Raw genomic sequence first — 26,329 nt, forward strand, 5'->3', positions numbered from 1 at the left:
GGCTCGTGGTTCAGAGAAGCTGTCTGATCCAACCACTGGGTACACCTGTCTGCTGTAAGTCACCCAATCAAGTCTCCTTGTAAGTAAACATATGGATCTGATGTATCACTATCTTGGCACCTCCAACCTAAGAGTTCAACGCCCATGGCCAGGGCAATACACTAGGTGACGCATGCTGAAGGGGAGGGGTTGGTGTTATATATGCTCTTGATCTGAGCAGCAAGACTCCAGGTACTTCCAGAGGACAGCATCCCCCATTCTCATTTTGGCACTTGCGTGCTAAGCCCAGGAGTGCAGGAAGCTAACCAAGTGCACAGTGCCTCTGTTGTTGTTTTTTGCATGGCATGTCACATGATCAGTATTTCAGCCATTTGCCTGCATTGTGAACCATCAGGGACAGATGGGTGACCGAGATAGTCAGAGGTGCTAGCAAGCAAAGTTTGCAGGTAGCAGATTGCACTGAAGGCCTGTATGACTTCTCCTTTCAAAACTGGCATCTGGACCAGGATAGAACAAAAATTCACCCAAATCCAGAGTGGAGGAAAAAATTCAGGGTTTTGATTTCCATTTGGGGGCAGGGGAGTGTGTGCGTCAAATTTCACACTTACATTAGACTTTGAGGGGGACTTTTATGGTGCAATCCTATGCATGTTTACTCAGATGTAAGTCCCACTGTGCTCAATGGGGCTTACTCCCAGGAAAGTGTGCACAGGATTGCAGCCTAAGGAGTAGGTTCCATTGAACACAATGGGGCTTATGTCTGACTAGACATGCATAGGATTGCATGTATAAGTGGATTTTAAGATAACAATGGTAAATATCAAATTCAAATTAATTTTACCTAGAGTTAATCTGGGGAATAGTGGGAGAAATTTCAATACCTTTGATTCAAATGATACTGTATTTTTCTGCTTCCTTTGTTTCTTTGGAGTTCCCACTTGCCCCAAGCCTCTAGGATAGTCTATAGGGCTAAGTATAGACAACCCCAGTGTTTGCTTTCCTACCATGTCCTTTTTTTTACTGCTTATTCATTGATTACATTTCTATCCCTTCCTTTTTCCTCCAAGAAGTCTAAGGTGGCATACATGATCCTCCTCCTCTCCATTTTATCCTCACAACAACCCTGTGAGGTAGGTTAGTCTGAGAGTCAGTGACCAGCCCAAAGTCATTCAGTGAGCTTCATGGCCAAGTGGGGACTAGAACCCAGATCTCCTGAGCCCCAGTCTAACACTCTAACCACTACACCACACTGGCTCTTACTTCTCTCACTGGTATTTTCACATAATTGTAATTTGTTTTTCAGTGGGTAGTTGTGTGTTGGGGGTAGTGTAGATTTTAAATACAGGAAGCCATGTTGGCCAAACAGCATCTAACCGCTTTGAATCATTCCATGAAATTGAACATTATATCTGCATGAGAAAAGAGCCCCTGTGGAACCATACTGTCATCTGTCAGGTGAACCGCTCACCGAGGGACCACGCTGTCCAGTCTGCCCAGCTTGGCCAGCTTTGCCCTATGAAAGAAGAGAAAGAGAAATGGATGGGGAGACAGGGGGGTAATGCACGCACACACACAGGACTAAACAACACATTACAGGGAACTGCACAGGTGCCACTGTGTCTCCCTGTCTTAGGTCATTTTATTTATTTTTATAATTCAAATTTATATACTGCTTTCCAGAAAGTTATCAAAGCAGTGAACATAAAATGCAATGCCATAAAAACAACAATAAATACAAAAATAAAAACACAATGCAAATTAATCATCAATAAAACCATACACTCTACTGTGTGCTGCAAACCATAGTTGGATGGGTCACTCTTCAAGAAAAGCCTGCATACAGAGATGAGTTTTGAGAGGACCTCTGAACATCAGAACTGTGGGGGCCTGTCTAAGGTCAATTGGTGAGGTACTCCAAAGGGTGGGTGCTGCAAGCAACACTAAGTATTCTTGTGCAAGTGCTCCTTGAGATGCCTCTGTTGCTCTAGGTCAGGGGTGGACAGGAAGTAGATATCCAGATGTTCCGGACTTTTAACTCCCAGTGTTCCTGATCATTGGCTTCTCAGAAATGAAGAACAAAACATCTGGAGATCCACCTTCTGACCATCCCTGCTCTAGGGCACTGTGACTGTCACTCACCAGAATGAATAAATCTGCCACATTTTATATGATCCCTTTTGCTGGGATGAAAAAGACATAAGTCAAAAAGCCCTACCTTGCCATCTCCCTTTCAACTCACTTTAAATTCACCTTTTTAGTATGTAACCAAATCAGAGACTGAAGAGTGTTTGGAGGGGGGGGGGTGAGTTAGCTCAGATTAAATAGTACTTAGATGAAGGCCTGAACCTGGAAATCATGCCTTGTGTCCTGGCAGCATTTACCCACTAGCCTAGATGTGTAGGGGTTGATTGTAGGTGGGGAGAAGGGAAGGCACTCTGCACATGCTCAGATGCATTCTCTTCTCTATCCAGGTCTCATACATTCCAGCCCTGAGTCCTCACACTGGAAACAACTTCCAGGTTTGAGAACCAAATTAAATTAAGCTATAGTACGTTGCAAGGCATGGGCCAGAAAACACTTTAAAAAGAGGCTTGGGTATCTTGCCCTCTGGCACCCATATTTCTCACATGCTACGAACATGGGTTCATGCTAATTTTAGCTAAAGATATGAACAGAGACAAGATCAATTAGTACCATCACCCAGCAGTACTAGTACCATCACAATACCAGCAAAGTAAATGTATACTTTAATAGCTTACACTTTGATTATAGGTATACATTATGTTATATTCCACAACTTACCTTTGCCTATTACTATTACTATTACTATTTGCCTATTACAACTATAGAGCCAAAATTCTATTTTGCGCAAATTTTGCTAAACCCTTAAGGTCTATTCTCCTAGAATCACTAGAGATATTCTTCCAATTTCTTTCTTTTGGCCTGTTGGACATGCTGGCAGGGGATGGTGGGAGTTGTAATTCAACACATCTGGAGGGTTGGGGACTACAAATGAGGGCTGGTACCAGTTGGATTTCAACAACTGTTGACCTTCTCTCACTTCCAGTGGGGTAAATTCATCAGCCAACTGGCCCTTTACTTCCTCAACTGGTTCTGCCTTATCACTCTTACACCCTTCTTCAGCTTCTCTTTTCTCAACTTCATTTCAGCTGCCTCTCCACGTCTCTTTTTCACATTTAGCTTAATTTTTTCACTCAGTTATCAACCTGGCCTCCTATTGGCCCAGACAAATAATCTATCATATCAGTGTCAAGCCTATGTCATTACCTTTATGGAACTTGCAAGTTTTCCTCTGCAGGGTAAATAGCTGCCTTGGGAGATGGGGGCTGGGAAGAGGGTGGCACTTTCCTCAGGAAAACACTGTGTGTCAGGGTTGGTCGGGAGAGAGTTAAAATCCCAGCACTGTAGTCCTGATCCAAATTGCTGCCCTATAGCTGCTATGAACTCTTAAAAAAAAAAAAAAACACCTGCAGGAGATCCTATTCACAGATCTCCCATCTCGTTTGGCCTTTAATGTGTAATGTGTAGCACTGCCAAGACCTAACCAACCACCAAAAGGAGAGCTAAAATGGAAATGTGTATGTTATATCCTACATTTGAAATGTATAATATAAAAGCTACGTGCTATTATAAATTAGACACCTGTCAAATACCCAAAATTTAGAATTTTGACATCCAGATTTTGATCATTGAAAACTCATTCATTGGGGTCTGAAAAAGTCAGGATTTTTGTGCCAAAGTCCTAGCTCTTGCTACTAGCATCCGACCCACATGTCTGAGCAAGCACACCAAAAGCTACAACCTATTCCAAAACATGAAAATCACTCCAAATTCAAAACCTGACCACAACCTTGAGTTGGGAAGTTGTGCTTGACATGAACATTTGAGATCTGAGACTTTTCTCTCCTCAAACTCATTTTGATTGTGATGGATGATAAGTGGGTCATCCTGCTCAGGCCAGTGGGCCTTTTGTTGTGACTCACACCAAGAGTGAGCATACCCATACTCATACACAATGTTGTAGTGGAGCTGGGACTCATGTGGTCGAAGCCCGGGACTTTGTGATTAGCAGGAACCATGATGTCATCCGCCACTCCCCTCAGAATTCCCTGTTCCCTCTTAGCTTAGCTGCAATCCTCAGAACAGCTGGGGAGAAATGGATTTTCCCAGCAACAGTAAATTCTTGGGAACTGTCCCTCTTGGCATATAAGGTATTTAAGGGCTGGGGGGGGGGGTCTTGGTCTTGAATGGGCTATTAAGACCCATTAGCTTCATAAAAGGCTTGCTCCTGGTGGAGATGAGAACAAATTGATTTGTTGATATTGATCAAGGCAGCTGCCTGAATTTTCGGATTCTCCTTGGAGGCTATGGGGATTGTCATGATGCGCACCTGCACTTCAAAATATACCACTGCACCACAGCTCATATGGGCACGCTGAGTGAGCAAAACATACAACATCTTATATGGAAGGGCTGGCTGAGAAGGAGACCTCTGAAGCTGTGTACATTTATAAATGAAAGAAGTTTGAGACCCAGGCTGTGATGTTGTCCTATTCATAGCACACCCAAACCTGTCTTCTCCCAGCCCCATTCTTCCCCATTTGTTGTACTTTAAAGATGTATCACCCTACTTCTCTCCATTTCACTCACTCGTTTGCCTTTTTCTCCAATGAGGCCCAGAGGCCCTGGGAATCCAGTTGAGCCCTGTGGGAAAACAAAGCCACTCAGTGGAGCAGATGACAACCAGGGGCAAGAATTCTTTCCTTCATCCCAGCATCCTCCTCACCCTTACCTTAGGTCCCTGACGGCCAGGGTAGCCTGGCAGGCCTGGCACCCCCAACTTGCCCTGCGGAAAGAGAAAATAAGAGCCTTCACACACTCAGAGAAAATGCTAGACAAGATTCTGTGAGTTGGGGGAAAGAGGGCTGTACCATTAAGGCAGAAGTGGGTGCCCTCTTTCAGCCTGGGGACAGAATTCAATTTCAAAGACCTTTTCAGGGGCTGCATTTCAGTGATGGGCGGGGCTGAAGGCAAAAACGGGGGGGCCAAAATACACACACACACAAAAAAATCAACCCCCGCATATTTTAGCTTAAAGCTCTTAGTGCCAGCAACTAGGCCTTGGGAGAAATATTTCAACCTTTTAGAACTGGGGGAAATCCTGCACAAAAGCCAGGGAACTACCAAATGATTGGTGGTCAGGGGAAACATGATGGGGAAAGGGCACCCTGAAGGGCCGGATTTGGCTCCCGATCCTGAGGTTCTGCACCCCTCTGTTAAGGGAAGGGACCACAGCTCAGTGGTAGAGCACACACTTTGCATGTAGAAAAGCCCAAGTTTTATCCCAGGTGTTTCCAACCTTTGTTTGAAAAAGGACCAGGTAGCAGGTGATGGGAAAGTCCCAGAGAACAGCTGTCAGTCAGTGTAGACAACACTGGGCTAGGTGGACTAATGGCTTCCTAAGTTCCTCAAAATAGACACGTGTAGGTTGGTGAGGTAGTTGCTCACCTTCTCGCCAGCGAGGCCAGAAGAACCTGCTTCCCCAACAGGTCCTGCCTGCCCTTTCAGCCCCTCAGGGCCATCCTCACCACGGATACCCAGGGGGCCTGCATCACCCTATTGACAAAACGAATGAGTTAAGAGACTCCCCACTAGGGGCGGGTGTAGAATTCTAGGTTAAAAGAATTCTCAGCTCAGCAATTCAGAGACTCCCCCAATGCTACCACTGGAGGAAATGTAAGAGAATGATGACAGTGAGAGCATCCGTTAACTTTTGCACTGGAGGCTAGTTGCACAATTTGTTATAAGGGGGAGGCACATTTTGTAAAGTTTTGTTAATTCTTAGGTATTGGTTTCAAAGATCCAGCAGAAGTGGTGCCAAGCTTGATCCTCAGCTGATCAGACTGCATCCTGCCATGGCATCCTAGATCAAGGGTGGGCAGAAGGTAGATCTCCAGTTGGCTTGGACTTCATCTCCCAGAATTCCCTGCCACTAATGGTCAGGAATGCTGGGAGTTGAGGTCCAGAACATCTGGAGATCTACTTTCTGCTCACCCCTGTCCTAGATAATCCCATGTCAGTGCATGCAACATAGTTTCCCTTGGATTTAGCAACAGTAAAGTTGTATTCCATGACACAGACAGGTGTGGGAGTACCTAAGGCCTCACTCCAGAGCAAGATATAGTCTGCTTGGCTGGCCTGCTATTACCAAAGTCAAGTGCTCCCTCCCCTTGATTGAGCTGTAGTAAAGAAGGGGTTTCTACAGCCTCCAGAACTGTTTCTAAGAGAGCCCCCTCTCAGGCTTTGAGAACCATCAGCATACTGGGAAAAGTATCACTCACCCGGTCACCTTTTGGCCCCATATCCCCCTTGAAGCCGGGGAATCCATCTTCACCCTAGAGAGAGACAAAAGGTTAATGTAGCAAGAGGAGTAGAAATGGCCACATATCTAAATCTGCCATGTGGGACAAAGAAGCTTATGTAGTCACATTGCCAAAGTCCACTCAGTTTTGATGTTGCTCAAAGCTCCTTTCCCTTTAACCCAAACCTACATTTGCAACTGCAGTCCTTGCTAAGACCACAACCCCTCCAAAGGACCAAAACAGAACTTCTACAAGAGAAAGAGTGGAAGCCTCAGCCACTCAACTTTTGTATGAGGGTGCTTGGGAAGTGGAAGAATTCCATGCTACTTTGGGGGGGGGGGGCAGAGGGAGATTTTTCATGTTCTGATTGACTTGAGAGTCTGATATAAATTTCCTCTACAAGGACAAGTGGCTGGGAACCTGCTAGTAGAACAGCTAGCTCAGGTTTGCTTGCAGAATTTTGAATTTAAATTCTCCCAATTTGAAATTCAGCATTCCCAGTTATATGGATGGCTGTCTAATACAAGGATTTTAAAATAGAAACAAGGCATTCAGTTTGGCAAGTTGGTAACTTAACACCATCACTGTATGATGCATCAGCACAAAATAAAATCTCAGCTTCTTGAAAAAGTATTGCCCAAAAGTCAAATTGGAAAAGCAAAATTGGAAAAAGTTCAAACTTTTAAACAACAAATTCTGAAAATTGGAATGGATTTCAAATGTCTACAAGATTTCGTCTCTGCTATATAATGTTTTCCAACTTAAGCCTACTTGACCACAGAGACCCATTGTGGCTCTTGACTCCCAGATTAAAAACAAACAAAACTAAAAACTAGATAATCATAGCTCTGGAAGTGGCCACAAGGTCACTGAACCCAGCCACTCCAACCCAAGATGGGACTGGAAAAGGTAATTAAGCCCAATGCCCACTCCATCCCAACAAGGCATCTGTTCCCCACAGATTAAATTTACATAATCGAGAACATAAATGTACCATGAGCAAAGACAGCAGAAACAGACAAGTTGTATCCAGAGATTCAATGAAATCCATGGGATCCCTTGTCTGATACCAACACCTGACACTCCTGATGGCTACTTACCTTCTCACCTTTGCTGCCTTTCAGGCCCCTCACTCCAAAGGCCCCCTGTGGAAACATGGGAAGGTATGACAGTGTTATAGGGAAGAAAAAAGCCAGCATGAGGTATTTGCATAAAAGCCATGCTCGTAGGAGGTCAGGAAGGTACCGAGCTTCTAATGACAGGGCCAAGTAGCCAGGCAAGAGATTCTGAGCCTTGAAGGTGGGTCTCAGGTGTCTTGTACAGAAAAACCTTACCTAACCTGATCCAAATGATGCTGCGTGTAAGTCGATGCCATTGACTTCAATGAAATGTACTTTGAAGTAGGCATACTTAGGACTGCAGGTGCAAATTGAGGAGTGCGGGCGGTGGGGAGAGAAAATCCCTCCAGATTCTCATTCTGGATTAACGGAAGCTGGAAGAAAGAGGCGACAAGTACCTACCTTGACTCCACGGGGACCTGGGTAGCCAATTGGCCCTGCTGCACCAGATGGACCCTGGAAAAGAAAGATTTTTTAAAAAATATCCCCCCTCTCTTCTTTTTTAAAAATTGAAGAAACTAATAACATGTGCCAGCCTGGCTTTGAGTTTTAGCATGGAGGAAGGAACAGGTCATCAGAAGAGATACCCATCTCTAGTTTAGAGCCTCCTTAGCATGTATTTCTGCCTGGTAGATTCATGGTTTTACCTGGACTCCTTTCTCTCCAGCTGGCCCTTCTCTTCCAGGATGACCCTGAAAAGCAATACAAAAGAGACACCATTGGATGATGTAGTTGACTGGAGAGGTGATGCCTCATTAAAGATGCCCCACCCCTCCACAAGGAAACCCATCAGATTGGGAAGATGCAGAAAAGCAGATCTCCATCCTTGTGAACACGATAGCGTTGAAAGCAAGCATCAGTGGAGGAGAGGGACATGAAGACAGATTTGTGTGTGAGTGTAGGGGGATTCTCTTTTAATTTTTGGTTGTTTTTTCCTTCATGTTCCATTATGGCAAATGTGGGCATCTGGAGAAAAATGAATACATTTTTCTTACAATGAAGACCTGAATTCACAACTGCTTCTTACATATGTATATAGGTCTGCACGTGTGTATGTGTTTATTCTCGCCCCACCCCCACCTCCGCAAGATGTTGGAGCTGCTGCAGAAGGAGGCACCAAGTGTCCTCTGATTACCAGACTGGTGGACTACTACAGTATCATTGGTATTTACCGGAGGCCCATCCATCCCAGCCATTCCTGGTATCCCTGGTTTTCCTGGTGGACCCTGCAGGGGAGGGAAAGGGATGATCAGCAAAACATTATTTGAATCCTGGCTTGCTCAGAGCAGGGACACCTGAACTGTGATATTAAGATATTTGTGTTGAGGGATGGCTCCGTACGTTCTCCATCCATCCATCTATTTATTTGTTCACTTATATATACAATTTATAAACGACCCTTCATCCACTAGGGACTGCATGACAATGTACAAAACGTTTGAAAAAAACAAATCCAATATAAAAAAAAATTTAGGAGCATACGAAGAGCCCTGCTGGATCAGAGCAAGGATCCATCTAGTTCAGCATTCTGTTCAGACAGTGACCAACCAGCTGCCTGTGGGAAACCCACAAGTAGGACATGAGTGCAACAGCACCCAAGTTCCCCAGCAACTGGTATACATAGGCATACTGCCTTCCTACTGGAGGTAATATATAGCCATCATGACTGGTAGCCACTGGTAGGCTTATCCTTGTTGAATTTGTCTAATTCCCCTTTTAAATCCATCCAAATTGGTGGCCATCACGACATACAATTACCAATTAAAAGACCCTCCCCCCTGCCCCAGCTGCCATTAAACATGAAGAAGGGGTGAATCCTGGTTCTAAGAAGCAGTGCTTGATGACTAGGGTATACGCTGGTACAACCTAGAGAACTCCCAGTCCAAAATACACCCAATTCCCTCTGCCAGCTACAGGATCAGCCTGGCACTGATTTATGGTTAAGCTAGACACAACCTGGCTCTAACTTACCTTTTCACCTGGAAGCCCAACATGACCCTGGGGACCAGGCAGACCCTAGGGGACAGAGATGGATTAGTGGGGATAGGGAAAACATTACAAGAGGATGAGGGAGGAGAAGGATCTCATACCTTGTACATTCATGACCCTTCTGCAGGTGAAGGCACATTTAACTATTTTAACTATTTTAGAGCACCAAGTCTGCTCTGGAAATGCCCTTTCAGTTCAGACATACCTATTTCTCTCTAGGATCAAACTCTGAGAAAAAAGGCTTCAAGCAGAAGCAAGCTGTGCTTGGCACTGATTGGCTGCTCCCCATGATGTCACAAAGGAGCTCTTTCCCCCATGACCTTCAAAGCAATTTGCAATTGTTGTTTTTTTTTTTTTAAAGCTTTCTTTTTTTAATGATGGTAACAAATGAAGCAGTGCTTTCTGACAGATAAATATGTGAATTTAGTGTGTCAGGCAGCGCTTTTAGAAAAAAGCAGATGCATTGCCCATCTGAACCGGGGGGGGGGGGGGAAGAGGAACAAAACTGGTGGATGAGCCAGCATTCAGTTTGCTGGTATGCATGCCTGTCATTTCAATTGCAAAGATGGGATGAAGCCAGATTCCTATCACAGCCTAGGAGGGTTTTTTTGTGAGCAATATTTTCATATTATGTCATCACCCTGTAAACTATCAGGATCAAACTAGACACTGGTGGGAGCTTCCTTTCCAGGACTAGGAGCAGTCAGGGAGTGGGTGCATTTAATCAGAATCATGGTTGGGAGGGAAAGGTTAACCCCAACGTGCCACAGGCCCAGTAAAAATCACCCTCCCCACACACATACACACACCGATCTTTTTTCTTTTTCTTTTTTGTAAACAACCTCAGCAGCAAGTGTTGTTTTTGGGACACACACGTTTGCGCATGCGCGCGCGCGCACACACACACACACACACACCACATACCTGAGAACCTGGATTTCCTTGCTGCCCAGGTGGGCCTGGCTCACCCTGAATGCCCTGAAGACAGAAAATCCTGCATCAAGTCAGTATTCTGTGCATGTACATATAGCTACATATCTCAGAGAGAAAGAGGCAGCAGCACGTACGCACTCTGCAGTGGAACTGTGACTAAAATCGCTAGAGGGGACAGGGATCTGGAGAATGAAAGACTTGGAAAATGGTAACATCTGGTTCCTTGAGCATTTGGTGAAACAGGTGCTACAATGATGCTGGACTGCATTTCCCTCCTCTTAACCCTTCAGCAGATGTCTGATTGAGCTAGGGGTTGATTGCATAGAGGCAGCTGAGTAGCATTTTCCCTAGGGTTGATCATTCTGCACACAGGCCGGGAACTGATTACCCTACCCTATGTGAGCACAAATGGGTCATATGTATTTATCATGTCAACTTATGAACACTTATGATTCAACCAGAGAGTGTGGATGCTTACTTTCCATCCCGTAGAAAACAACAGCAGCGTTTTGCCCCGTAATTAGCAGCACCAACTTTCTAGAATATTCGGGGAACTTAGGCCACAATCCAGCGAAAAGACTTAACTCTGTGCTGGATTGTGGCCTTCATCTTCAAAATACCGAAAGTGTCCCTCCAAGTGCAGAGAAAGCAAAACAGAAATTCATTATTCCACAGTTGGCTTCTTTGTCTCTAAGTAGACATAATTCTGTAATGTGAAAGGATGTGGCTTGTATAACCAAAGGTTTTGGATTATGTTCCTAGGTAGTGCAAAAGCTGCGTTTAGTTGCAAAGCAGCATGTGTTAATTGTGACAGCAACCACTTAGTACGTACTCTTGTTACAGTAACCAGGAAATCCATGAATTACAGAATCAAAAACTTGATTTAAATCAATCTTCTTCCCCTCCATGATTTAAATTAAATTACTAATTTAAATTGCCTTGAATCATCATCATCATCCACCCTGCAGCCATCTCATCACATGCTAACGCACTGCGCTATAAATACAGTCACTTCCCCCATGTCTTAGTGCACAATTAAAGTACACACATAAACCCTAACAGAAGAATGGCTCAGCTGGATTATTATTATTTTTTCTGAATTTGCATCCTCCAATTAAGGCAACTGATGAAGAGAATAAACTTTGGGCCAGGCTGATAAAATTCTGGCTGTGTCTGAACCCCATCTGCGCTGGATCCTTTAAAATTAGTTTACTAAACCAAAATTAAAAGGGTTGGTTTGTGGTTTGGCATGTTCTTGGGTTGGACTCCATGGGGCATCTTCTTGCATGATGATATTAAACTTTGCACTATAGATTGTCACGGAGCCAATCCAATCAAAACAAATACTTGAAACCTAAGTGCTTTGTAGAATAGTGCCAAAGCTGAAGCCTGTTGAAAGACCTCCTCCTAAACCACTGTCTGTGCATTCTTACCAAATTGCCTTTCTGTCCAGGTGCCCCATCAATGCCACTGAAACCCTATGGGATGAAAAGAACAGCACAAACAGAAAAGTCACAGGGAGTTTCCTGCACAAAACAAACTTGAAGAAGTGCAGAGAATGAAACTGCATCATCATTTAACATCTGAACACATTTTCTGCAGGTCCAAAACTGGTGGATTCAAATTCTAACATTAGCATTCTGTCTCCATTTGGGGAATATATGTTAGTTATATCAGGTGTTCTGAGAACTAGATGGCAAAGGATGTGGATTTTGCTACTGAAATGTGAGTTCTGCCTCTTAGGACGTTATGTTCCCAGTCTCCTGGTCACGGTTGGGAGATCAGGAGTATACTGTGGGCTCACATAATTTCTTCCTCTCCCAACTCCCATATCACTTCCCTCCTTCCCTTCCATGATTTGTTTTAACTATGGTGTATTGTCTGCATTGTTTTAAATATGGTGGATGAGTTTTAATCATGGTGCATGTCTTGCCCAAAATGTGTCATGTTTCAAGTTCTGAAAGGCAAACAGGAAGGCCTGAATTCAGATGGATTCAATTTTGCTTCTGAATGCGATCCTTCAATGATGGAAACATTACAGAGTCCAAAGGGAGGAGAAGTCACCTAGTCCAATCCCCGGCCTGAATTCCAGGCTCATTTCTGTTCTACCCGCACACAGGCAGGGGAGAGGGAAAGGAATTCATACCGGCTGGCCTGGGGGGCCAGGAGAACCTCGGGAGCCAGCCAACCCACGCATGCCCTAGGAAAAAGAAGAAGATGGATGCGTTAGTGATAGCTAAATGATGTGTCTTGTGGAGTCTTCTAAGAATCTAAGGGCTGTTCCACATCAACCCAGAAAAATGTTCAAGTCAACATTTAATCTTCATTGCAACACCCTTTTCACAAGCCTTGATCCATCCAGGAAGAAATGTTCAAAAGGGGAATGCTTGCTGCTCTTTCAAGATTATTGCTTTCGTAAACTTACTGGATCATTTCAGCAACTGGGCAGTAAAAGGGCATGGGTAATTTCGCCTCCAGTTTCTCCTCCTCCTCTTATGACGGTGATTAAAATGTATGCCCCGATGCTTCACTTTCTACTTTTGACCCCAAACAGTAGGTGCTGAGGACATTCTAGAACACGTACTCGACATGGCAATGGCAGTGGCAATAGGTGCATTATCCAGGGGAAGTGGCATTCTTCTCAAGTATAAAATGCAGTGCATCTAGTCTTGGGGAAATGTGACATTGTAATAACACAGGGGTGGGAAGCCTCATACGGTCCAAGGGCCAAATTCAATTTTGGAGAGGTTCTCTGGGGCTACATTCCAGAGATGGGTGGTGCCAAAGAGGTGGTGCCAAACATGCACAATACAAAAAATACCAGGATGTTGTAGCTTAAAGCTAGGAGAGGCATTCCAACCTTTTAGAATGGGGAAAAACTTCACAGAAGCCAGGAAACCCCCAAATGATCAGTGGTTGTGGGAAAGGGATGGGGCCGTCTAGGGAACCCAGGAGGGCCAGATAGGGATCCCAAGAGAGCCAGATTTGGCCCCCAGATCTGAGGTTCCCCACCCCTGTAATAAAAAGAAGCACAAGCTCAAAGGGCAGGGGTAGACATTATATTCAAGGTAACCCCCTTCTGCTACTGCAAGGTGTAGCATGCCTCCCCTTACATTATGATGTCACAGTGTACTGTTTCCCTGCCCTCTGCCAGCAGCAGCCAATAAGTAGGGAAATGCACAATGTCATACCACCTTGGGTAAGTTTTACTAGCTTTTACAGACAGGCAGGGGCAGCGTGCTAAATGTAACCTCTAGTTCTTCTGCCCAAAGCCAAACGTCTGGATAGCATGTGACAAAGCTGTAGCAATTGTACATTTGTTGTGCTTAAAAACGGACTGCAGAATGGCCCTTTCAAGTTCTTACCAAAGGAAGTGCTTCTTAAAGGAAATATGATTCACCTATGGAATTCATAGCCACCAGGATCTTGAGCTGGCCCTTTGTATAAGTGGCCTCGAAAATGGAGCAGACAAATTCTAGAAGGCAGCCAGAAACAGAGCCTCTGTGTTCAGAAACGAGGGGGTAAATTTTCCCTGGACTGTGCCACTTCAGGCAGCAGATGGCAAAGTTGCACATTTGAATGCCCCCACACACACACGCACACATGCACAAAGCACACACAAACCCCTGCACATAGAAAAGTAGCATGCCAAGAAGATGCCTTCATCCTGACATACACAGAGTTTTTTCATGAAGGACCAAGCATCCAACCACCTAACTACAACCTGAAGTGGTACAGTCTAGAAAGAGTTTTACCACCCAATTCTCCTCATCTTTTCTTCTTCAAATGCTGGGGACAGACCAACAGGGGATGGCTACCTCTCCACCAGGCTGTGTTTACAAACTTCCCTAGGACTTCTGTTTACCCACTGTTAGAGACAGAAAGCAGGATTAGGGGGACATTTGATCTGGCCCAACATTGTAATACTTTTTATTTTTAGATATGTGTTCTTTTAGAATGAAATATATTTACAAAATTAAAATAAGGATCTGAAAGGTCCATTGCATTAAGATTCAATGAATTCTAAATTTCTTTCCCCCCATAATTAAGATATATTCTTAAAAGGCAGCAAACAGCATATTCAAGCCTTGCATTGTCTAGTTCTCCCTATCACTTTTATTTTCCAAAATCAAGACATTTGTGTTGAGAGACATATGATGGTTATTGCTTTAATGTAAACAATGGTTATTACTTTGAGGTAATAGCACATAGAAGCTTGAATGCTCATATTTCAATGACTGTTCAGACATAGATGGTTTAGAGAATAGACAAAAAATGTGTTGACTGTGTGCACTTGTGTAATATAATACGCCATCTCTTTTGAATTATAAAATAAATCAGCCAGTATGGCCATTCTGAGGTTCTTTACGATATCCCACCTGTACCTGCCTTCTCACATTTCAGGCTCCAGCGAGTCTGGATGGTTTCCCAAAGATTCCCCGGCTTCCATCTCTCCCTCCCCACTAAAATGGCTTAGGGCACAATCCTATGCATGTCTGGACATAACAAAGTCCTACAGCTCCCAGCATGCCCCAGCCAGCTATGCTGACTGGGGGATGGTGGGAAGTGTAGGACTTTGTTATGTCCAAACATGCATAGGGTTGTACTCTTAAAGACTAAACTCCATTCCAGAACCTGGTTGGTGGGCGGATACTCACAGCTTCCCCAGGCTGTCCTCTGGGGCCTTGCGTGCCATCAGAGCCCTGTGAAATGAAGGCAGAACTAAGAGACCCCCCTGGGTATTGGGTTGTGCGCATCCCAGCCACCTGTGCCATCTCCCCACCCCCAGCTATCACACACTCACAAAGGACAGAAACACCTGATGAAGGAACACTCAGCAACCACTTAAAGATACAACATGAAGGTTCCAGCCACAAGGGGGAGGTGGTAGCCTGCAACTTTCGGCCTATAGACCAGCATTCACCACCACCCTCCTCAACCTCTACCTATTTCTGAGGATATGCTGGGCATATTGCATATCTAGAAGCTAGAGATTACTCCAGTTACAGCTAACCAGCCATTTGCTTGTGTGTTCTGCTTTGAAGCACGCATGTATAAAGTAATGTTTGTTCTTTAAACGTTTTCCTTCTGGGCATAATTTTCACATTGACCTGTCTTCTGTGGATCACTGGTCTACTATGGGATTCCAGTGTGTGGCAGAGGATTCTGGGATACATTCTAAGGCTTGCACTCAGTTCATGCTGGGCACTAACCAGGCCATAACCAACCCATATGAACAGAGAGCATGATCTACAGAACACACCTAATACAATTGCACATTGTAAGAGAAGATCTATGCCCATCTGCCATGACTGATCTCACTACGGAACCCCTGATAAGCTTTCAAAGGAATGGAGATTCCCTGGAACGCCAGTTGAAAACCCACACATATAAATTATGATAAAGAGCCTGCTTTGAGACTCATAATGTATTTCCTGTTCTAATAAATCTATGAAATGAGCCCACATATTGATTGAAGTGATTCTTTTCATCCTTTTGTCTTGAGTTTTAATACACTGTGCCAACTTAACTGTCCTGACAACGTCCTAAATCTTTTGTAACCACTCACTTCTTTTTAGTCCCCCACACACACACCGTTATTGTTCCAATAAATAGCTATAATCATTCAGGCCAATGTAATTAAATGTAGAGCAATTCAGTATCTTTCTAGGGCAGCCTTGCCTCCGGAGTTACTGCACTGCAACTCCCATCACTCCCAGCCAGCATGACCATTGGCTGTGCTGGCTGTGGTTAATGGGATTTGCAGTCCAACACCTGTGGAGGTCACCAGGGTGAGGAAGGGATCATCTTTAGGGATGCTCCTTGCATCCCTAAAAGAAAATAACACTGGCTCCCAGTTATCTGTTTTCATCCACCCATTCCTTGGTGCAATGCTTACCTTAGCACCATTCTCACCAGGAGCTCCAGGTAGGCCTGGCTTCCCTAGATCTCCCTATATAGGGGTAAAGCGAGAAGTGAATGAAGATGGTACTATAGATTGATAACGCTGGTATAATAGATATTTGGATATACTTACCCGGTTCCCCTTTTCTCCTGGAAGTCCTGGGAGCCCATCAAAGCCCCGGTCACCCTATAAGTAAGAAGACAAGCAACTTCAGCACCAACAACAATATCCCAACCTTATGGCTAGTAAGTACCTCTGTCTGTATCCAAAATGCTTCAGTAAAAAAAACACTAATTATTTTTGTTTCTCATTTCATTCATCCGTTTCCTTGTGCAAAGAGGTTTATTGTAACCATCAAATCCATCCTTACAGCAACCCAGCAAGGGGAATAGCCATACATGTATTCACATTTATGGGGTGGAGGCAAATCAGGGGTGATTTATGTATTAAAATATTTACCACCCTCAAATAGAACCCTCAAGGGGGCTTACAACAACCATGGTAAAAATCAGTGATCAATAAAAACCACAGCCATAAAACGAAATGTGAGCTATAGCACTAGGGGATGGGAAGATCACACCTTTCAAAGAACTATATTTAAAAAATAATAAAAAAGAAAAAGTTTCATGAAGCAGTGGTATACTGCAGGGTGGGGGCAGGGAAGATTGCCTTGCTGATAGATCTGCCACATTTCTAAAGGGTCCCATATGTGTTTTTGTATTTAGAAGGAAGAGGAGCATTCCAATTGTATGAATAGTTTTAGGGCACAATCCTATGCATGTTTAGACTGAAAAAAGTCCTACATGTCCCATTCCCCAGCCAGTCAAAGTAGCTGGAGAATGCTGGGACTTGTAGGAATTTTTTCCTGTCTAAATGAGCAAAGGATTGTGCCCTTAAAATACATTTATTAGATCATATGCCATAGGTAACGGCTCGCCATTTTCTAAAATTATGTACCACAGAGAGGGATATCCTTGGTTTGAATCTCACCTCTACCATGAACTGTGGCCTTAGTAAGCAAGCCGCTCTTGCCCAGCCTCAGTTGCCCCACGATCAGCAATACGAAGGAGAATAATACTGACAGCTTACAGGGTTGTTATAAGGATTACAGCTAGAAAATGCATGTGAAGCAATCCAAACACCTGGAAGTGCTAGACAGACATTAAATATTATTTAAATATCACAAAGTGATGCAGACATGGGGAGAGGAGTGGGGTCCATTGTTTGTACGCTCTTGACAACTACAGAGCTGCATTCCACCCAGCACTCACACTCATACTTGGCGTGTTAGCTGGCAGGCAGGAAGAAACCATGTTTTCCCAGCAATGAAATGGACCTTTCTGAACAGAAGCTGTATCTCTCTCTCAGAACACCAGATGCTAGGGACAAGCAATAGGGAAAGACTATTGCCTTCCATGTCCTGTTTGTGAGGGTTTTGTGGAAGCATCTGGCTGGCCAGCATTGGAAACAGGATGCTAGACTAGATGTGCCCTGGGTCCGATCCAGCAGGACTCTTCTTGCATCCCTGCACAACTTCCTGTGAGTGGTGCTTTGTTTCCAAGACTGGGACAAAACAGTTTTGATTTTCACCTAGTTTGTATACCTGTTGGATAAAAAGAAAAAAAAATCCTCCCCTGCTGAATGTGCCAATTTCAACATGAAAGTGACACCTTGATCAACATTTGATTCAGCTCTACTTGGACCCCACCGCTGCGTCATTGCAGGAAATGCCAAACCACAATTAGGCTGCGTGTCTCCCTTGCATCAATTCCACCCCGTTATAAAGCTCTGAAAACCTTGGGTCCAGTTTCTCCTGGGAGTCCTCTGGCACCATCTGCTCCGGAGCGACCCTAAAAAAAAAAAAGAAGAGACAAGGTGAGGGGGAAAGGTAGGAGAAAAAAATCTCTACACAAGGTCACTCAGACATGGATGAGGCAAAAAGGTTTACCCGCTTTCCAGTTTTTCCTGGGGGTCCAACTGATCCCTGTATGCCAGGGGAACCCTAGAACAAGAAGAGGGACAACAGAGATCAAGAACTGCTTCACATGTTACTTTTTCCAGCATTGAGATTCATCTCTGTGTTGGCAAAATTGTATCCTTTGGAACGATTGCCATGTGGCTTGCCATCAGTGGCAATATTTATACTATGTTTATCCCTATAAGCAACCAGAAATTGCAAATGGTCCAGAATGCAGCAGCTAGATTTCTGACTTGCACCAGTGAAAGAGAACACATAAAACAATTGCACCGGTTACCAGCAAGATTATAGGCCTAATTCAATGTGATAGTTTTAACCTTTAATGCCCGAAAACAGACCTAAGTGATCTAGGCCCTAGTGATCTAAATGTATTTAAATAATTTATTGATTTTGAAAAGTTATATCCTGCCTATTTCCCTGAAACGATATTCAAGGTGACAAACAAACAAAACCAACCATATTTAAAACAACCTCTTCCCATATGCTCCCTCTTATACCTTCAGATCCATAGGAAAGGCCAGGGGCCTGCTGTAGGTGTGCCTGCCTTCTGGGGCAACCAGTCAAAGGGCCTTCTCTGTTGCGGCCCCTGCTGTCTGACATACCTTGCTGAGAGAGGCTCGTCTGGCCAACTCCCTCCCTGCAGTTAGAATAGGAGTGGGGAATCCTGTGGCCCTCCAGATGTTATTTTATTCCATTTAATTTACAAAATTTATAAACGGCTCTATTGCCAAAAAAGTTTCCCAAGCAGTGAACAGCAAAAATAATAATAATAAAAATACAAAAGAATAAACATATTTTAAAAACAAGTTACACCCAATAAAAACATGGCTGGTCATTCGGGAAAAGCTTGTTTAAATAAAAACATTGAAAACAAAGCAATGGCATCAAGTGGCAGGGAATTCAGAAAAGAGCACCAGTACATGACGAGCTTTACTCTGAGTGGACTCTAAACAGACCTCAGGTCACATACCTGATGACCTCAGTGACTGGGCAGGCTGATAAGGGAGAAGGCATGCTCTCAAATATTGTTGGACTCCAACTCCCATCAGTCCCCATCTCCCATGAGCCAGAATAGCCCATGTCAGGGATGATGGGAGTTATAGTCCAGCAACAACTGGAGGCCCACAGGTTCCCCACCCCTGTTCTTAGAAGCCTTTTATATCTTATTGTTTTCCTGGAGCTGTGTTTGTATGCCTTGTGTGCTTTTGTTTTGTTTTGTTTATTCTTGTTTTATGATTTTGGATGCATTTTATCCTGGTTTTAATCATAAGGTCCTTTGAAAGCTTTGGGGGATACTGGAAGTAGGATAGAAATCTAAGGAATCAATAAATTAAGTAAATAATTTTCTGCTGGGTGGGTGGGGAGGATGGACAAAGCATGAGGAAAAAACCCCAAAGGGGAGGGAGACACATCCACAGGATCATTCTGCTCCTTAGGGGTCGGAGTCTTTTCACACACACCCCAACCCAAGTCCCTGCCTATGTTAAGTATAGTGATGGAGAAGAAAAGAAACTGACTGGAAAAAAATAAGCCATATTGGTCAGTTGTGAGCAATGCCAGAACCTAGCAGCCTGCTAAATGCATGCAGAAAAGACCAGCAAGCTTAAAATGTCTAGGTGAATCTCCCGAATCCAAGCACAGTCCAGTAAGCATTATATTACGGGGGGGGGGGGGATTTATTCACAGAGATGCAGGTTCAAACTTCATGGGATCGTGTGCACATAAAATAAAAACGTTGTTGACAAGATAATTGGGCTAGATAAATTCTAAAGTGAGAGGCATAGAAGGGCTAGCATGTTCTCCACACGTTTAATTATCATCATCATCATCCCAGGAAAAAGAAGAGTGGATTTTAGGGAGACTGGATTTTAGGTTGGCATTTTTCTACTCCATCCCAAAGGACTCCCCTCACCATGCTCATCTTCAGCAACCAACCTGTGGTCCTGGATCCCCAGAATCCCCTTTCAGTCCAGAATTCCCTGGCACACCCTATAAAAGCAATGTGATAGGCAGGTTTAATTCAAGATTCTCCAAACATCAAGAATACAGCTACAGCTGGCAAACTGCTGCCTTGTGATGGAAAAAAAAACCCTCCTCCTAACTGCCATTGCTAGAAATACCCGCACAGCAATGTGTCTCAGGGCAGAACTAGATGGCGTACATCCACATCCACCCTTGAAAATGCACTTGCATATCTGCCCCTGAAAACAGCAACCATATGGTTAGCTTCTCCTCTGAAAGTCTAGTAGAGCTTACCTTGTATTGTTGTGACATCACAGTGGTCTGTGCTTCCATGCCCCCTCTCCACATCACTGGCTGCCAATGGCAGAAGATTGAGAAGCACAGAGTATTGTGACATCACAAGACGACATCAATTGTGCTAAGTGTTATTGAGCAGGAGATGGAAGCTAAATGTGTGGTTCCCAGTTTCGGTAGCGTGTTTACCATAGTGACTGTGGGTCCTTTTGTTGCCAAAATGACACCATCCATGCACAGGAGGATGGAATTAGGAGGCTTAGGAGACCTAAAGGTTTGCAGAAGTACAAAAAACCTTTAGGAAAAAATACCTTAACAGGCCAGGGTGGGGACAGAGGACACCCAACAACCCAATGTGTACTGAGCATGCTCAGTGGGTATGGAGTGTTGACTGACTGCATGGGATGGGGGACAGAGAACAGGGTAGGGAAGGGGAATAGAATGATACATCTTGGAAGAAGGCGTGGCTAGAAGGTTAGAACCCAGGATGGTAGCAGCGCAATATTTTGCTGCAGGTTTCACTTGTCAAACTGAGTTTGGGCCAAACCACACATGACTTTTAACTGTGTAGTTCTGTCTGAGTGCAGGTTTTTCCCTCCACAAATTGCCAGTGCAGGGACCAATCCAGACTGGGACACTGGTATGAGGGGTAGGGGGCATTAACCCTTTGCCGCCTTCTGCTGCCATTCCAATCCAGATCAAGAGAAAATGTCTCCTGCAATATGTTTTGCAAATAAAACATTCCACTCATTTCAGTGGTATTTTTTTGCAATGCAAATTGCAGGCATGCCCCCTCACCCCACCCCCACAGTCCAGATTGGGACTGCAATGGGAGGTGAACTGTTAGGCCCCCCTACCTTCCCCAAACTAGGATTGCAGGTGGGGGGGAGGTTGCTGGCAATTTGTGTGAGGTGGGGGCGAATCAGCAACTCTGCACTCAAGAGCAGAACTACGCAGTGAAGGTCATATGTGGTTTGACCCCCAAAAAAACCCCTAAGGAGGTGCAAACAGTTGCCAGAGGAGATAAAATTTCATCCCCATGTCCTCAAAGAGAAAGAAAAACCCCTGGATATCATGTCCCACATTACTCCTGCAGAGTCTTTTACACTGAGCAAAGCAAACTCCAGAATGTAGTCACTTCCCTCCACCTCCACCTTCCACACCACTCCAACCCAGATACACAGCCAATCCTGTGAAGAGAAAATGGTGAGTGTCCAAACCTTCCCTAAAGAGATTCCCGTCCACCCCAGGATCTATGAAGCAGCTTCAAAGAATGGCATCTACTCACCAGTGGCCCTGGTCGCCCTGTAAGGCCCATGGGGCCAGGGGGACCCTTCATGGAAAGCTGAGGAAGAGAAGAAACACAATGATGAGTCTCAGGGGAGTCACTTAAACAGAACCAAGAGTGGTGGTGCTGATGATGTACAATGAACAAGAAGGGGTGGGAGAGGCTGGATAGCAGGGTAGCCCAGTCCTGTAGAACTGAAACCAGGATGAAAGGCAGGAATACAAAAGTAAGGGCTTTGCCAAAGGGTGCTATGTTTTCATTGCTCTCCATTCTCATGATCACACCTCAGTTGTGTGCCTAAGCGGCCTGGCTGGGACCTGGGATGTGAGGCTCAGGCATGGGTCTTGGCTGATGGACTCTCTCTCAGCCTCAGTACTGACATCAGTTCAAAACAAGCATAATTCTGATCTACCTCATGTTAGTCAAACAGGAAAAGGACAGGTGTCCTCTCACCAAGACTTAGGGAACAACTACACTGTAAATCTAAATTAATCCTGGAAAGGGTGACATCTTTTCTTCAGATGCACCCTCAGCCTAGGTGTTAACCTTAGTTGTGACCAGAAAAAATAACTTTTCTTTAACCTCAGATCAAGTTGGCCAGCAAGCAACCCTAGAGAGTGGGGCTTTCCTCTTCTTCTATAGTTCATTTATTTATTATAATGTTATATTATATCACATGGCCTGGCCAATTTGCCTAAGCGACCTTATACTGTTTTATTATTAACCTGTTCCTTGAATCAGGCTGCAACGTTTCTGCATAGGACACCCTTTTCTATGACCATGGCAATTGGGAGGGTGAGGGTTAATAAGCAGCCTGGAAGTATATTGAGGGTCATTCTTGTATGGTGTGTGGATGTGGTTTGATATTTGGAGATCTTTTGTGATGGACTACCTGATTTTCAAGTCCCTTGGAATCCTGCAATTTTATTATTTGAATGAACAGAGAGAGGGAAACAGGTAGGCAGAGAAATGCAAGATCAAGAAATGGAGTATCTAGGCCAGGAGTGGGCAACCTGGTGCCCTCCAGATTTTTGGACTACAACCCCCATCAACCCCAGCCACTGTAGGCTGTGGTCAGGGATGATCACACTTGTAATGCAACACATCTGGAGGTCACTAGGTTCTCTACCCCTGATCTAGGCTCGGAGAGAGGAGTATAAGGTTTAAGGAAGGGAAGCTAAATGGATTGCATGAAAAAAGAAACTAGTAGCAGTCAAAGAGCTTAAGTACAGTGATCAGAACAGGAGCAGGATTCAGACACACACACGTCTGCCCACAGTACTTACCTTCGCTTGCTGCAAAATAGCCTGGGCCTGGGCCTCCTGGAAGGACACTGAAGGGCCTTTAGCTGAGTCACCACCAAACTGGAACTAGAAATGGATCCAAGAGAGGAAGTCAGTGAAGGAAACGGTGAGATGCTGAGATCATGGCTAGATTGACCAGAACACATGTTACAGTTACCCAAGACTCCCTGCCAAAAATGGCCTCTCTGTGGCAAACAACGCCCGCCCCCTTTTTTGGCAGCATCCCCGCTTGGCACAATCATAATGTGCTCATGCCTTTCGCCAGCTCTCCATTTCAGTTCCTGGACCTCTATTTTCTTGCTTGTCATGTGGCCGGCAGGGTGGGGTGGGGGGCAGGAATGACATATTTAAAGCTGAAGTGGGTCACACATGGCCTGCAGGTCATTTTTGCAGCCTATGCCACCTCAAAATTTGCCACCATATCACTGAATTTTGGTGGCAAAATCAGTGGTGTAGCATCAATTTCAATGGTTGGGAGGGGTGCAGCCCCCCAGTAGGCTCTGTTAGGGGAAATTGGCCCCCAGACCCACATAGGTTGCCCACCCTTGCTTTAAGGGGTTGAAAGCTCAGGATGTTATCTTTGCTTGCGCTGGTCAGTTCTGAAGACATGCAACTTTCCTCTTCTTAACAGATGGATTAACTATACATTTCAGCCCAACTCATTACCCATCAAACTCTGTGAGGCTGTCCTTCACATGGGCCCAGAAAGCACCCATCTTCCTGAACACTGAGCAACAATCAGTATCATCTTCCCCTTCTGATGTTGTCTTGGTGTCACCTCTATTTAGCCCCATCCCTCCGGAACATCAGCTGGAATCCAGTTTCATTCTTGGTGTTGACATTTTTTCACCTGGAGCACAGTCAAAGCAATGCCACCTTGCACTGGAGGCAAGCTCATTTTTTACTTTAAGTGCCAGCCAGACCAGAAAATGGCACTCCTCTGGAATCTACTTCCCAAAGGGACTGGCCATTGTTACTTCCTAGTAAGTCTGTCCCTTGCTCTCAGCTCCCCAAACTACTAGACCCATCTCCCTACATCACCTACTGGTAACATAATCATCGTCCCAGGAGGTCCACGCATGCCGTCAGCTCCTGGAAGACCTGGGAGTCCTGGTGGTCCCTGCACAGAAACAAATGAGAAGCCCCCTGTCAATCATTCCCAGGAAACGCTGGGCAAGAAGAAAAAACTGTGTCAAGCTGGGACTCGTCTCCCAGCACTGAGGCACACTGAAAGGGGTGCATGCCGGTGATTCCTCAACCTCACTTCCCTGCCCCCACCATCGTCTGAGAAGATCAGAAATCCCTGGACTGGAGGAGGAGCTTGCCTTTCCCTTGAATTGCACAGAGATTTCCTTACCCGCTCACCAGGATCTCCCGGAAATCCTGGTGGCCCTCCCTGTCCCATTGGGCCCGTCTCACCCTGGGAAAAGATAAACAGAAAATGAAGAGAGACATCATCCACTCAAATCCCACACTCCATTCCCCTTTCGAATGGAAACCATGTGGCAGCAGAAAACCCCAAGCTAACATTGTAAGAACTGCCCCTGCAGCACCAATGCTGTCCCTGACACAGTTCTAGTATGCACAGGGACCTAGGATTTCAAGGGCTCTTGTGGTGAAGCTTCAGTGCTGTGCATAGCTCCTTGTTCCTCTTTTCCCTGACTAGCAGCTGCAGAATAAGGCATTCAACTAGATACAGATCTCCATCACTTATCCTGCTTCTTCAAATACACATAAATACACACAAGTTGTGGAATTCAGCATTTCTGGGACAAAGTTTTGGGTTAACGGGCATATTGATTTGATACTTCACTCCTCCCCTGAAAGTGCAGATTAGATACAGTCCACTATTAACTTTATTAAGAAAATGAGTGACAGAAGTTGACAGGAGTCTGTGGGAGAGACAGGATTTGAACTCCACATCCAAGGTTGACTCTTCCTCCACCAGACTAAACTGCCACTTGTTTCTAGGGTGTCCATTCTGCTCATTTCTTCTAATGGAGACTGAAAGGATATCCTAAGAGGAAGCTATGTCAGTTCAGCCTAGGGATATTGGTGACCTGCTATGAGAAGACAACAAGGGAGAAGTAACTTGGGAGAGATGACTTAAGGCATTCTTGAAAGCCTCAGAGCATCTATGCCAATTTCGTGCTGAACCCCACAGACCCAGACCATAAGAATCGCAGAACCCATATAGGTGGAACAATTCACTCAGAAGCCCATGCAATACAATGTCCCCATTTTGCTGACATGACCCTAAACATCAGTGCAGAACTGCCACTGTGGGCATGTCCCCAAAAGTCAGACATGGCACAAGGTGCCATTATTTCATAGCGAGGCATGGCAAGAATCAAGTCAATAGTGGCACCAGGTGATGAACTCTATGGAATTTATTTATTTACAACATTTGTATACTGCTCCACATCTAGACATATTCTGGAGTGGTGAACAATAAAATACAAAATAGCATAACAGAATAAAACATCATGTTAAAATAATTACTATTTAAAAAAAAAGAGAAAAAAGAACAGAATTCTGATAAAACCATGGCCAGTCAATCAAGGAAGACTTCCTGAAATAAAGATGTTATTATTTCAAGAATGCTGGTGCCTGCCTGACCTACAAAGGCAGGGAGTTCCATAGGAAGGGGGCCACCACACATCATCGTCATCATAATTATTTACATTTCTATACTGCCCCATAGCTGAAGCTCTCTGACAGAATCCTCTGGTGTGCCTGATTAGCATCCACCAGCCCTCCCGCTGATGACCCCATATTAATTACTTCCTTACCTGTGGACCTGGGTATCCAGCTGGCCCATCAAAACGCCAGCCCTGCAATGAAAAGAGGATTTAAAAGGGCTGTTTACACTGACAGTCTCAGCAAGGAGGGAGACGTGCATCCATGCAGCTTACACATATACCCAAACTTACATGATATAGTTTAGTTTCCCTTAAACACTCTTAAAACCACCTTTGTGTGCCGGAAAGAAAGGATACCACAAATTTCCACGATTTTATACTTCCAAAGCAAAAAACACATATATGCTTATGGAGAAGTGTCTTGCGCAGGCAGCAGGCCTGCAGATATTCTTATTAAATCCACAGATGAAAAAAGTAGTGGCTTAATTGCCCAAGTTGTGGCACAGTTAGGCCAAATGCACAGGTGATTTACA

The 26,329-nt window shown here is 44.6% G+C and overlaps 1 protein-coding gene across 1 annotated transcript in view; it reads right to left on the reverse strand.

Moving 5' to 3' along the window:
* The window catches only part of COL5A3 (collagen type V alpha 3 chain), a 116,463-nt gene that overhangs the window by 45,066 nt on the left and 45,068 nt on the right, over positions 1 to 26,329 (reverse strand). Inside the window, exons 10-33 of the mRNA XM_084836459.1 lie at positions 25,947 to 25,988; positions 24,512 to 24,574; positions 24,200 to 24,274; positions 23,137 to 23,220; positions 21,851 to 21,907; positions 20,242 to 20,295; positions 18,277 to 18,330; positions 18,125 to 18,178; positions 16,461 to 16,514; positions 16,323 to 16,376; positions 15,082 to 15,126; positions 12,570 to 12,623; positions 11,857 to 11,901; positions 10,415 to 10,468; positions 9,473 to 9,517; positions 8,674 to 8,727; positions 8,149 to 8,193; positions 7,904 to 7,957; positions 7,484 to 7,528; positions 6,363 to 6,416; positions 5,530 to 5,637; positions 4,814 to 4,867; positions 4,672 to 4,725; positions 1,469 to 1,513 (exon numbers count right to left, since the gene is read on the reverse strand). Of these exons, the coding sequence (XP_084692585.1) occupies positions 1,469 to 1,513; positions 4,672 to 4,725; positions 4,814 to 4,867; positions 5,530 to 5,637; positions 6,363 to 6,416; positions 7,484 to 7,528; positions 7,904 to 7,957; positions 8,149 to 8,193; positions 8,674 to 8,727; positions 9,473 to 9,517; positions 10,415 to 10,468; positions 11,857 to 11,901; positions 12,570 to 12,623; positions 15,082 to 15,126; positions 16,323 to 16,376; positions 16,461 to 16,514; positions 18,125 to 18,178; positions 18,277 to 18,330; positions 20,242 to 20,295; positions 21,851 to 21,907; positions 23,137 to 23,220; positions 24,200 to 24,274; positions 24,512 to 24,574; positions 25,947 to 25,988 (1,347 nt within the window). The remainder of the gene's footprint in view (positions 1 to 1,468; positions 1,514 to 4,671; positions 4,726 to 4,813; positions 4,868 to 5,529; positions 5,638 to 6,362; positions 6,417 to 7,483; positions 7,529 to 7,903; positions 7,958 to 8,148; positions 8,194 to 8,673; positions 8,728 to 9,472; positions 9,518 to 10,414; positions 10,469 to 11,856; positions 11,902 to 12,569; positions 12,624 to 15,081; positions 15,127 to 16,322; positions 16,377 to 16,460; positions 16,515 to 18,124; positions 18,179 to 18,276; positions 18,331 to 20,241; positions 20,296 to 21,850; positions 21,908 to 23,136; positions 23,221 to 24,199; positions 24,275 to 24,511; positions 24,575 to 25,946; positions 25,989 to 26,329) is intronic.

This window comes from Heloderma suspectum, chromosome 2 (genome assembly GCF_057233095.1).
Source record: "Heloderma suspectum isolate Gila_16-S chromosome 2, 16-S_ref, whole genome shotgun sequence".
NCBI classification, from domain to species: Eukaryota; Metazoa; Chordata; class Lepidosauria; order Squamata; family Helodermatidae; genus Heloderma; species Heloderma suspectum.